The sequence below is a fragment of the Podarcis pityusensis genome, assembly GCF_964106645.2.
Source record: "Podarcis pityusensis genome assembly, chromosome: 14".
Lineage (NCBI taxonomy): Eukaryota > Metazoa > Chordata > Lepidosauria > Squamata > Lacertidae > Podarcis > Podarcis pityusensis.
This window is the reverse complement of record NC_138039.1, coordinates 29215743-29228585: the sequence shown is the minus strand read 5'-3', so window position 1 is coordinate 29228585 and position 12843 is coordinate 29215743. Positions and strand designations below refer to the sequence as shown.

General features: G+C 50.5%; 1 protein-coding gene across 1 annotated transcript in view; it reads right to left on the bottom strand.

The window, feature by feature from the left end:
- The window catches only part of IGDCC3 (immunoglobulin superfamily DCC subclass member 3), a 122435-nt gene extending 110840 nt beyond the window's left edge, over positions 1-11595 (bottom strand). The window contains exon 1 of the mRNA XM_080982131.1: positions 11039-11595. Coding sequence (XP_080838257.1) covers positions 11039-11114 — 76 coding nt within the window. The 5' untranslated portion in view covers positions 11115-11595. The remainder of the gene's footprint in view (positions 1-11038) is intronic.
- Positions 11596-12843: the final 1248 nt, after the last annotated feature.

The following is a 12843-nucleotide window of genomic DNA, read 5'->3' as shown; positions in this document are numbered from 1 at the left end:
CTTTCTCTTTCTTTCTTTCTGTACTTATTACTACATTTACTTTCCACCTAGGAGCTCAAGATAGCGTTCATGGCTCTCTTCATCCCCTCTTTTACTCTCACAACCACCCTATGAGGGAGCTCAGACTAAGAGGCATGCCCAGCCAAAGGTCACCCAGCAAGCTTGATGGCCAAGTGGGAATTTGAATCCTGGTCATAGTCACAAAACACTCTAACCACTACACCACATTGGCCCTTTTTGCACCTGGTTGTGATCGATGTCCTCTGGATTCTAGTGAGAAACAAGCAAACCAAGGAGATCCTGCATGCCTGAAGTCCGCCATCCTTGGTCTAATATCTAATCCATGTTCTGAAGACTCGCTTGAAGGCCTTTGGGGTTGGGTTTGCTGTGAGCAACCATCTTCTAGGGCCTTGCTTTACAGCACGAGTAGGAAACCTTTTCATCTACAAGGGCCACATCTTCATCAGGATCAGCCTTGTAGGGCCAAATCAGACAGGTGGGTGAGGCTGCCCACCTATCAGTTCCATGACATCACAGTGACATTACATGCAAGATACTTTGAAGTCCTGAAGCTGGGGCTTCTAAAGGAGAGTTTCTCCCCTTGACTTGGCAATGGGTTGCAAGGATCCTCTGCTAAAATTACGGTATAATGGGGGAGGGAAATCCTCCCCTTTAGCAGGGGCTTCCAATGCACAGCCCTTCCTGATCCAGGAAGGGGTGTGCATCAGGATAAAAGGGAGGAGGTTTGTTAGCAGGGAATCCATAGTAGGTCTGGATGGAAACCTCTATGAAATCAATGGAAGAGAAATTCCATTTTAGCAGATCGCTGCAACCTAAACCCCTTCCTGAATCTCCAGGGTTTGGGGAAGGGGTCTTTCCTACTTGGAGAGACCAAGGATTCAACCGGAGAACTTTTTTGCACTCAAAACGCTGAGTCAAGACCCTTCCACACTCCAAACAAAGGACACACTAGCACTAAGCATCATAGCATTAATGCTTCCCAAGATATTCTGTTGGAAACCTGCACTGAAGCTACCATGGAGCTCTCTTAGGCTGAAGCTGCCCTGGGGAGCATGGCTGAGCCTCCTCCACGAGGGGCCATTGGCCAGTCCCTCTCTGCCTCTCTTTCTTTGAAAGTGCAATTATGGGCCCGCTCACTTCCTGCCCTGTTGCTTTTACGGGCTCGCGAAACACATGAAAACAATTATTTTTATCCTCCTGCAAAACCAAAACTTTCTAGACTCTTTTGGGTTGACTGGCCAAGGACAGGCTTTTTCATGAGCCGTGCTACATAATTTATTGGTTTTTTTAAAACTCTGTAAAGTTTTTTAAGAAAGAAAAAAAGAACTCCAGTAAAGTTCAGACCAGTTCGTGAGACTGAAGTAATTCTGAACTGACTCTTTCATGCACAACCCCCCTAATCATTTGGACTTAACAGATGTTTATAGTCCATAGAGAACTTGACTTGCTACAGGATACGAACAATGGTATTGTTCAGAAAATGGAAATAAGAGCGTGAAGAGGAAATAGCAGTTAGGGCTTGAATAGTTCTGTCCCCTTCCAAACTAAAGCTTATACAGTGGTACCTCGGGTTACATACGCTTCAGGTTACACACTCCGCTAACCCAGAAATAGTACCTCGGGTTAAGAACTTTGCTTCAGGATGAGAACAGAAATTGTGCTCCGGCGGAGATATGAAGGCCACTCTCCCGGGCCAGTGTTAGAAGCTCAGATATATAAGGTAAGGTAAAGAGTAAAGGGACCCCTGACCATTAGGTCCAGTCATGACCGACTTTGGGGTTGTGGCGCTCATCTTGCTTTATTGGCCGAGAGAGCTGGCGTACAGCTTCTGCGTCATGTGGCCAGCATGACTAAGCCGCTTCTGGCGAACCAGAGCAGTGCACGGAAACACTGTTTACCTTCCTGCTGGAGCGGTACCTATTTATCTACTTGCACTTTGACGTGCTTTCGAACTGCTAGGTGGGCAGGAGCAGGGACCAAACAACAGGCGCTCACCCCGTTGTGGGGATTCAAACCGCCAACCTTCTGATTGGCAAGTCCTAGGCTCTGTGGTTTAACCCATAGCGCCACTCGCATCCCTTCAGATATATAAACTAGGTGCCAAATAGCTCCTTAAACTAGGGTTACAGTCACCAAGAGGGACTGCTTCATTGCCATGTTGGGTCCAGACGGTTCGAAAGTCATATTTTTCAATAAGACTTTTTGGGTTCCTGAAATTCATTCTGATTGTGCAGATAAAACGTATTGGCTAGGATTCTACAGGATGTGTTGCTTGTGTGTGAAAACAATCAAGATCCAAGGATCCCCAGGCATCCACCTCCCGACAGTGGAGACGTCAGGCGTCATCCTACCACCTAGGCATCTTCCCTTGGATGCAAGTAGCCCACCCCCAGGTGCAAAATGTGCCTGGTGAACTTCAAATGCTGCTCTCCCCACCTGAGATTCCCAGCAACAGGTATTCAGAGGCCTAGTATCTCCAAGAGTAGAGGTAACAGAGAATAATGATTGTGGCTAGTAGCCACTGATAGCCATGTCCTTCAAGAATTAATCTAATCCTCTGTTAAAGCTGCCAGACTTAGCAGTCGGCCTCGCATCCTCGTGACTGATTTTATATCTACTGCTAGTTTTACTGTTGCTACAATAATTGCTTTCGTTTCTGATGTTTCTGGTCTGTTTTATATTTGTTTTATGGCTCTCTTTCGCAGGCTTTCTTGAACATCTGACCTGAAGCTTCCAACCTTCAACTTCGCTGGACGCCGGGGGCTTTGCTCAAGGAAAATCCGGCATGTGGATCTGCTTGGACAAGCTGTTCCTCAGAGCTGGTGGAATGGGGAAGGCCCAACCCAGCAGTGGCTACCATGGGAACAAGATCCAGACCATCCCAACAGCAGCCACTGCGCCATGGCAGTAAAGCCAGCTTCCCTTGATCTCTCCATGCCACACAAAGGAGCTGGTGTGGATCAGAAAGCCTAGTGGGGATGGCATAAAACAAGACAGTCTTGACGGACAGCCACTTCCAAAGGCAGCATGGAGGACAGCTGAGTTGACTTTGGGTTCCAAGGAGAAAGGACAAAAGGGGCTCCTGAGCACAAAAGCAGGAGTAAAGAAAGACTAGAAAGAGTGATCCTCAGGGTCCCTTCCAACTCTACAGTTCTATGATTCTATGATTCTAAGATGCACCGGAAAAGCAGCCCCAAAAGGAGCACTTTGGCTCACTCATTCACTGCATGCCCACATTTGTTGTTGTTTAGTCGTTTAGTCGTGTCCGACTCTTCATGACCCCCTGGACCAGAGCACGCCAGGCACTTCTGTCTTCCACTGCCTCCCGCGGTTTAGTCAAACTAATGCTGGTAGCTTCGAGAACACTTATCCAACCATCTCGTCCTCTGTCGTCCCCTTCTCCGTGTGCCCTCCATCTTTCCCAACATCAGGGTCTTTTCCAGGGAGTCTTCTCTTCTCATGAGGTGGCCAAAGTATTGGACCCTCAGCTTCAGGATCTGTCCTTCCAGTGAGCATTCAGGGCTGATTTCCTTAAGAATGGATAGGTTTGATCTTCTTGCAGTCCATGGGACTCTCAAGAGACTCCTCCAGCACCATAATTCAAAAGCATCAATTCTTCTGCGAACAGCCTTCTTTATGGTCCAGCTCTCACTTCCATACATCACTACTAGATCTTTCTTCCAGGAAGTCAGCAGAGCAGTTGCACCTAACAGAGAGCTGCACTCGAACCCGGGAATGTTAACGTGTAAATCAGTATTCCCTCAACCAGGTACCCTCAGGAGGTTTTGAAGGACAACTCCTATGGCCCCAGCCGATGGAAGCTGTAGCCTAAAACATCCAGAGGGCACCAGGTTGGGGGACAGCTGCTGTAAATAATCAGCTGACCCCCCTGACCCCATTCCCATCCACCTTTCTTTCACTTCCAGCACAGCTCGGTTCACACGCCGGAGAACCAATCTGCTCCTTCCTTTTGTTAAGCTGGCTGTTTTGATTAGAAATGAGAGCGGATCCAATCTCGGCACTTTCAAATGCATTTCTATGCCCAACGCCAGCTTTAATTTCATATATCATGTCAACGTTTTTTATTCGTTAAATGATACCCGGCGTGCGGTTTAAGCAGGGAGAAGGGGAGATATATATGGGGGTATTACACCAATTTAGGTGAAAGCAATCCCATTCCACATCAAAAACAAAACTAAACCCATGTAGGCAGAGGAATTAATGAAAGCTTAGACCCTTGAATAATTTAAAAAGTGAAGCCCTGGTTAAATATAAATGACAAGATTTAATTCTAGGGCTCTGACCGAGCAGGGTCTGCAGCTCATATCCTGTTCTGGTCCCTGAAAACTGGGCTCTGTGGCAGCAGACAAAAGCTGTCCATCACTCAAGACAAAGACAATTTTTTGGATTTATTTTTTAAATATATAGCGTCAAGGCTTGCAAGCTGTTGTAAACCTAGTGTTTCAAGTTACCCATTCCTGATCCTTTATCCTTCAACTCAGTTACTGAGATCCTCCGATGGGGCACTTCTGGTGGCTCCTCACAAGGCCCCTGAGATTTGATCAACCTTTACTAGGGACTGAGTCTTTTGCGTGGCAGGCCCTGTCCTGTGGAACTCACTGCCAGTGGAGACTCAGCAGCAGGGCCAACCCAAAACATGTTGACACCTGAGGCGAACCACAAAATGGCTCCCAGTTCCCTTCCAAATTTGAATCCCAGCTGCTAGGATCCACAGGGATCTGGTTTGCCACTGTGACAGCAGGATGCCAGACTCTGATCCAGCCTTTGGAAGCCTTGTAAGTCATTGCAGGAGAAGGGCTGTGAGCAACAGCAGACCGGAAACATTTCTAGGACCAAGCTGAAACTGTCAAGCTTCCCTGTTACTGTTTCCTTTTCACCAAGGGGTGAAATGCTGTTAATGCAATATTGTTATATTTCCAGTACCGAAATGCTGGGAGGTTTTGTATATTGTTATATTTGCCATGACGCTGTTGTTTTATTACGTTATCATGAACTTTTTCTCACAATGGTTGATTTTGAGATGCATTCCTGTTTTCTTTGTTGTAAGCCGCTTTGAGCAGGATTCTTTTTTGCAGAAAAAATGGCATGCAAATAAAATTGTGAATGAAACAACTTGGTTCACTGGTGGAACAACTTGGAATACCTTAGAGCTGCCGCCAGTGGAGTTCTGAGACCCTGCATGAATCACAAATCAAATGTGGGAGGAGAATAATGCAATAATAATGCAGTCCAACCACACAGATTTCCCTCCTTCAGGCACACATACCAGTTCAGTGCCACAACAACCAGCGAAGGCAAGTGTTAAAGCTTGATCAGGACACAGGACATTTAAATGCTGCATTCACAAGAATATGCAATGGACAAGTGTTCAGTCTCTTCTGCGAAATGGGGTCATTAAAGATCTACTTTCACAAGCTGTTGGAAAGAGGAGTGCTAAAAGTGCACCTTTTAGTTGGCTAGACCACATTTTACTCAAAAGTAGACCCGTTAAAACTAGTAGAAGCAGGTTAGTAACGCCCATTTAACTTCCACAGTAACTGCTTTGAGTATAACTGGCATTGGTGTTTTAAGTTTCACACGACAAATTAATATTTCCTACAAAGAGGACTGGGAGCTGAGCTCCAGGGATACCTCGATTCCTTTAAGCCACAAGAGATACAATCTTCAGGAAGATCAGAAAGCAAAACCATGCCCTGCAAAAATCAGGATTGTTTGTCTGTTATTTTTCTACTCTTCCTAATACCCATCTAGCTGTCTGGTGGTTTGCATTTATGAAGGGTTCAGCTTTCAAGAGATTGTCAGATGGGGGGGAGAGAGAAAAAAGAATCAGCATTATTTCAATCATCTTAATTGCATACTATTATCTGCCCTGACATCATGACAGGCACGTGCTAATAAGCAGAGCTCCCTAATTGCATTTAGTTAATCAGCGCTTTGTACTTCACAAGGGCCACAGTACACACTCTGCTCACCTTTGACTGCTGGAGGTGCAAGTGTTAGGGACCTTCCTTTGCTGAAACCCACAGCCTCATCCCTCTCATTATTCGGTTCCTAAGAGGCATCTCACCTCCAGTGAACAAAATACCCTCCTTTCCCTCTTGGTCTCTTTGAGACCAGCAGTGGGAGCTCAGAGGTCAAAGGCAGCTCTCCTCTGGGCCTCTCTGGCTTAGCCCTTTGAACTCTCCTCAGGCCACACCCCTCACTGGCCCTGCCCCGCACCCCCAGAGTCTTTGCCTGGCTGGAATTTGTCCTTTGATCATGCTCCTTGTGTGTAGGAACTAGCTTGCTCTACAGTAGTAATATTCACATTCAATGCTCTGCACACTTTGGCCTCCCCATCAATGGCATGTGGCCCTTGGAAGGCTATTCAGGGAGAATGTGGTCCTTAGGCTGGAAAAGGCTCACCACTCCTGTTCCAGACAAGGCATCCCTTGCCTCTTCCTTTCCTTCTGCTCTTCCCCATTCCACCCCCAACTACTACTGTTTGAATTTAGATTGTCAGCTGCTTGCAGGCAGAGACCATGGAAAGCATTACAGGAGACCATAGGAAACTGCTCAGTTGATTTGCCCACCTAGACCAGTATTGCAGACTCTGGCAGGCAGCGGCTGTGACCCTTTTAACGACAGATCCCAGCGTGTGAATCCAGAGCTTGCGCATGCTGAGCATCTGCTCTGCCCCTGATCTGCAGTGTGCACAACTGTCCGCCATGTACACAGATCATGCTCTCGGAAAGTTAAGAGCCTGCTGGATCAGGCCAGCGACCCATCTAGTCCAGCATCTTATTCTCACAGTGGCTGACCAGAAGCCTCTGGGAAGCCTGCAAGCAGAACCTGAGCACAAGGGCACTCTGCCCACTTGTGATCTCCTGCATAATGCCTCTGACAGTGGAGGAAGAACATTGCCATTGTGGCTAGTGACCAAAGTGACATGTAGCCACTGGTAGCCTTGTCCTCCTGTATGAACAGCCACCAGCAACAATGGATCATGTGATGATTGTGCTGTAAAAGGTAAAGGGACCCCTGACCATTAGGTCCAGTCGTGGCCGACTCTGGGGTTGCGGCGCTCATCTTGCTTTACTGGCCGAGGGAGCCAGCATACAGCTTCCGGGTCATGTGGTCAACATGACCAAGCCGCTTCTGGCGAACCAGAGCAGCGCACGGAAACACCGTTTACCTTCCTGCCGGAGCAGTGCCTATTTATCTACTTGCACTTCATGCTTTCGAACTGCTAGGTTGGCAGGAGCAGGGACCGAGCAACAGGAGCTCACCCTGTCGCGGGGATTCGAACCGCCGACCTTCTGATCAGCAAGTCCTAGGCTCTGTGGTTTAACCCACAGCACCACCCGCGTCCCGATTGTGCTGTAGGAGTTCCCAAAAGAAGTTGTGGGGTGGGGTGGGGTTGGAGAAGGGACACAGCAACCTCCCACTTTCCCCGTTTCTGACCTAAATGCCCCCTTCCTCCTGGCTATTCAATTCACATAAATTTGGAGGCTGGGCATCAAAAAAAAGTGGTGAGCAGTGGAGAATGATGGCAAACAGAAGGAGCAAATGCTTGCAATCATTGGCAAAGGTTTCAGCTCAGCAGTTCCAAGGGGGAAATCCCTGTAATGTTTGTGCTGTTCTGCTTCAATCCGGTGGGTGGTGTTAACTAACAAGTTCCTGCATTTCTTGAAAGGTAAAAACCATACATTGCAATAAAGCCTCCTGCTTTCGAGGATCAGGAAAAGAACACTAATCTCATGCCCAACTTTCCATCCTGCTTCCCTTGCGGCTGTTTTAAGAAGGCTGTTTCTCCCAATCACGTTTGTGCAACGGCTTGTGATTTCGCTGCCTTCTCTATCAGTAGCTCCGTGCCATGCCTGCTTGGCTCAGAAGAAAGCCCCTCCAAGTCCAATGGATTTAATCTCAGGTAAGCATGCACAAAATTGCAGCCTTCATCTTCCCTCCTGTCCCTAGTGCATGCAAAGGAACAACACAGAAAGAGAGTGCCTCTGAGCGGGCGAGGCATTTTTATCCCCCATGGCCCACTTGGGAAAACATTTTGCAACTGTGTTTTTAAAAAATATGAATTTAAAGGTGGCTTTTCTGCAGACACGTTAGTGAACATCCTTCTGGAAACTGGTAGGGGAAAAAAACATTTAAAAGTCCTATTATGTGTAGTAGAGGCTTTTCTCCAAGATGCCTAGTCTTCTCATCAGCATCTTTTCAAGCACATCAACTTCGACAGAGAAAAGGTCTTCCTGACTCTAGAAAAAGGCCAGCACAGCCTAGCATCTTTCCAAGAGTAACCAACCAGAGACCTCCACAAAGCAGCACACAAAGACAACAGCCCCTCTCTCCCTGCATGCCAATGTGGCATAGTGGTAAGAGTGCAGGTCTAGGGCCTGGGAAACCAGGGTTCAAATCCCGCATTTGGCCATGAAGCTCGCTGCATGACCTTGGGCCAGTCACTGCCTCTCAGCCAAATCCAACTCACAGGATTGTTGTAAGGATAAAACAGGAGAGGGGGGAGAACCATGTGACCACCTTACAAGCCTTGGAGGAGAGATGTGGGATATAACAAACGTAAGGAAAAATAGTTCAGCTCAGCATATGAACATGGGAGTTCTCCCTCGTATCTACGGGACCGCCTCTCCTGGTATGCCCCACAGAGGAACTTACGGTCTTCAAATAAAAACATCTTGAAGGTCCCAGGCCTCAGAGAGGTTAGGCTGGCCTCAACTAGAGCCAGGGCTTTTTCGGCTGCGGCTCCAACCTGGTGGAACGCTCTGTCACAAGAGACAAGGGCCCTCCAGGACTTGACATCTTTCCGCAGGGCCTGCAAGACAGAGCTGTTCCACCAGGCCTTTGGTCAGGGCGCAGCCTGACTCCCTCCTTTGGCAATCTTTACAATACTTTAGTTTATGGTTGCCATCAATTTTGATTTTAATTAATTCTTTGATGTTTTTATAATGTTGCACTATTTTAGTGTTGTTAGCCGCCCTGAGCCCGGCTTCGGCTGGGGAGGGCGGGATATAAATAAAATTTATTATTATTATTATTATTATGACCAATACCGTTTACATAAACAAAAGCATGCCCAGCTCGCTACGTTTGCTATTACCCATATACATTAGCTGGAGTGAGAGAAGTATCCTGTTTAGATGGCAAGCTTGAAAGTCCAGCTAAGAGGCTTTATGAAGGTCCACGCTGGGGTAATCTCAAGAGCTCACCTTGCTTCGCCTTCCAGTTCTGCTGTCTCAAGCCACTTTCCTTTCTCAGGAAACACTCTTGGTGCATTTGCCCCTTGTGCATTTAAGTTTCCTTTATGCTTTAACGTTAACCATCCATTGCGCTCCTATGGATACCTCCCGATATGTACCGGGATGTTGCCATCCCAGATAAGAACAGTAAGAAGGAGAAAAAGCCAGCACATCCCCATTGACACCTGCTTTGTCCCTGAAACCTAAGAGTGGGTCCCACAACCATTTCAGCAATTCTGTGTTTTGAAAGGAGCAGGGAGAGTGGGACTCGCGAGACCCACTGACTCCTCCATACCCATCGGGTTCTCTGGACTTTCCCTCCAGCAAACTGAAAACACGCACCCCTTCTTGCACCCCACTTCATACTGAAAGGGTATCTCAACCTCCATACTCCACAAACCCCTTCTAGCCCATGACCGTAAGAACTGACCAAAATCGGACCATACCAAATGTCCATTTAATCTGTCCCCAACAGTGCGAATCACATGCTGGGAACGCCCACCGGGACAAGAGAGAGAGAGCCACCCCCAACTGCCGAACCCCAGGACCTGGTGGCAACCAGAGGCACCCTGGCTCTGGGAATCGGAGGCGTCCTGCCTCACCACAGCACTGGTACGGGGAGAAATCTCACTCTCCACATGGCCTATTCTTAACACACAACAAATGGAAGCAACTGCAAAACCGTGGCTCAACCCTGCATTAACAATGTACACTGCTCCTTACCATAAGACCCAACAGGACCTAGGAACAGAGAAAGGGAACTTACAGCGAGTCAGACCATTGCTCCACCTGGGTCTGTACTGCCTACACTGGCTGGCAGCGTCCCAGCTGAAACCCTAGAGAAAGGTTCTCCCTGCGCTACCTGGAGAGGTAACCAGGATTTGAATCTGGGATCCTTCTGCACGCAAAACAGATTATCACTGTACTGTACTCAGCTGTACTGTACTGAGCTACTACAACCACTATCTTTTTTTGGTAAACGAGATTAAATAAATACACCAAAGACGGGTCAGGCAATAGCTACCAGTCATTGTGTAGAGGCACTAGACCCCTGGAGCCCAGACGCTGGGGAAAGATGCCTTTCTGAGCTTTGCAGAGGCATCTCTCGCTCGTTAGGCAGCGCTGGAATCAGAGCACCAGGGCGCGATTTCGGTCTGGTCCGAAGCACAGCGCTCCTGATGCTCTTAAACAAAGAGGGTGCAGAGGAAGGCGAGAGTGATTTTATCATGTGCAGAAGCCTTTATCCGAGGCAGAAGGGCGAGCGCAGCTCCTTCCCTGCAAGAGCCGGTGCTTCGCCTCTCTCTCAGCCTCTCCGTTGTGCCTCTGAAGGAGGCGAGGGAGGCGGAGAGAACAGGCGGATCGCGGTCGTCGGTTTATTTACTGCGACTTGGCACGTTTCCCTCCTTGGAAGAGGACTTGTTGACAGACCCATGTGCTTTCCAGAGAAGGGGAGGAAAGAAGGGGAGAACCACGCGCGCACCCAAACGCAGCCGGAGAGAAGCCGGGGAGGCGATCGCGCGGCAACAGCCCCGTCCGGAGCTTCGGGGTGCGATTGCCATTTCCACACACACACATAATACACACCCCGAGAAAAGGGCTCCCCCGCCCCGTCGAAGAAAAACAAAGTCTGAAAACGGCGCACGCCCAAAAGTTGAAATCTCAGCTAGTCAGAGGAGGGGGGTCCCTACCCTTCCTGGAGAATCGGTGCCCCCCCTCGTCCCCCTGCCCCTCCGAAGGGAACCCCGCGTGCCTACCTGCTGCCAGGGCGGCGGCGACCAGGAGGCAGGCGAGCGAGCAAAGCGGCGGCAAGGGCCAGCCGCGGGGAGCCATTGGCTCCGGGAAGATTGGAGAGGTCCTCTTTCTTTTCCCCGCGGGCGGGTTCCCCCGAACCCTTCTCTCGACGACGAAGCCCCGTCCGGCGCAGCTGCCTCGCTTCTCTCCCGGGCGAAGCAGGCGTGGCGAGGAGCCCACGGAGCCGCACAAAGCAGCGGCCGCGCACGTGCGCCCGCCGCCGGGCCCAAAGACGAGCGCCCTCGGAACCAGGCAAGGCAGGCGATGGGTGAGGGGATCCGTCCGTCCGTCCGTCCGTCCGTGGGGCAGGCCGAGCCTAACGCCTCAACCTTCGCCTCGAGGAGAAGCAGTAGCGGCGGCAGCGAGGACGGGAGGAGCCTGCGCGGCGGCGAGGGCCGCCTTGCGCCATCTTGCCGGACGGGCAGCCGGCCTGCCTGCCTGCCTCTTCGCCGGCGTGCGCTCTGGCGCGGCGGCTCTCCCGGCGCCCGGCTCGCCTCTCCTGCCTGCCAGGCGGCGCCCCAGCAGTAGCAGCAACAGCAGCGCCGCCGCCTTCGAGCCCCCCAACCCTCCTCCTCCTCCTCCCGCCCCGCCCCTCCCCTCCCCTGGGAGTCCCCAGCAAAGGGGGCAGAACAAAAGGCGAGCCAACGGCCGGCCGGCCGGCGCGCTCCGGCTTCCTTTGCTCCTGCGACGGGACGGACCCCGCAGGCCAGCGCGCACAGCCAAATAAAGCGCCCCCAATGACTTCCTTTTTTTGGCCGAGGGAGGGGGTTTCCTTTAAATACAGCTAGGAATCAAAGCAGGGGTTTTTTGGGGGGGTGAGGGTCTTTGCCCTCCCCAGCGCAGCTTTGCAAAGGCTTGAAAAGCCTTCCCCCCCCCCCGCTCCCGTTGCAAAGAAAAAGCTACGACCGATAATGGGGTTGCCCCTCTTTGTGGGTCTGCAAGGTCTGCGCCCCCTCCCCTCAAAAAAGAGCCCACCCCTAAATAAATGCACAGATTCCACCCCCGGCCCCGTGAAAACACACGCAGGGATTTCGTGGCGCGCGGTGCAAATGTGAGGCAGTGAGGTTTTTGTTTGAGGTGGAGAGGGGAGAGAGATGATTATTTTTGGGTTGGAAAGTTAGTTGGGGCGGTCGAGGAGATTTTGCACCAGGGGGTGGCGGCGGCGATGAGTTGTGCTGTGCTGGAGATTCCCTTAAGGGGGGAAATTTCTCCTCCGGATCAGCAGCGCTGTCGAAAGTAGCAACTGCGGTGGTGTTGGGAACTGGACGGTGTCAAAAAATCCACACCGCTGAAGAAGTGTGGCCGGGCAGGGGGGTTGCAAAGACAGAGGGCTCGATAAAGGATGAAAAACCCTCCTACAGTTTTCCAGGGACTCCCGTACGCTCCTCCCACGGGCAGGGGCAGACGAGGACTTCTGCGCCCCGAAACTGAGCCCGGGCGTCCCACAAGGCCTGGTACTAGAGACGGGCGAGAGTAGCGGTCAGCGGAGAGCAGGTGCTGAGCTAGGATTCGGGGGGTTGAGAGAGCGCGAGAGAAACAAAAGATGCTCGCTTGACATTCAGACATTGCGCAGCAGCCCGGCTTGAGACAGAAGATGGTTGTCGCGGGGGTGTAAAGTAGGGGTACTTTTGCTTGTTGGTTGCCCCCCACCACGCCCCCGTATACTTTTCAATACTGAAGGGAACGAAGGCCGCTTCCCGTGTTTAAATCAGCTCCTCTTTTACATTCATGAGGTCTGGAGCCTTTTATCTTTAAGAAGGACCACAGC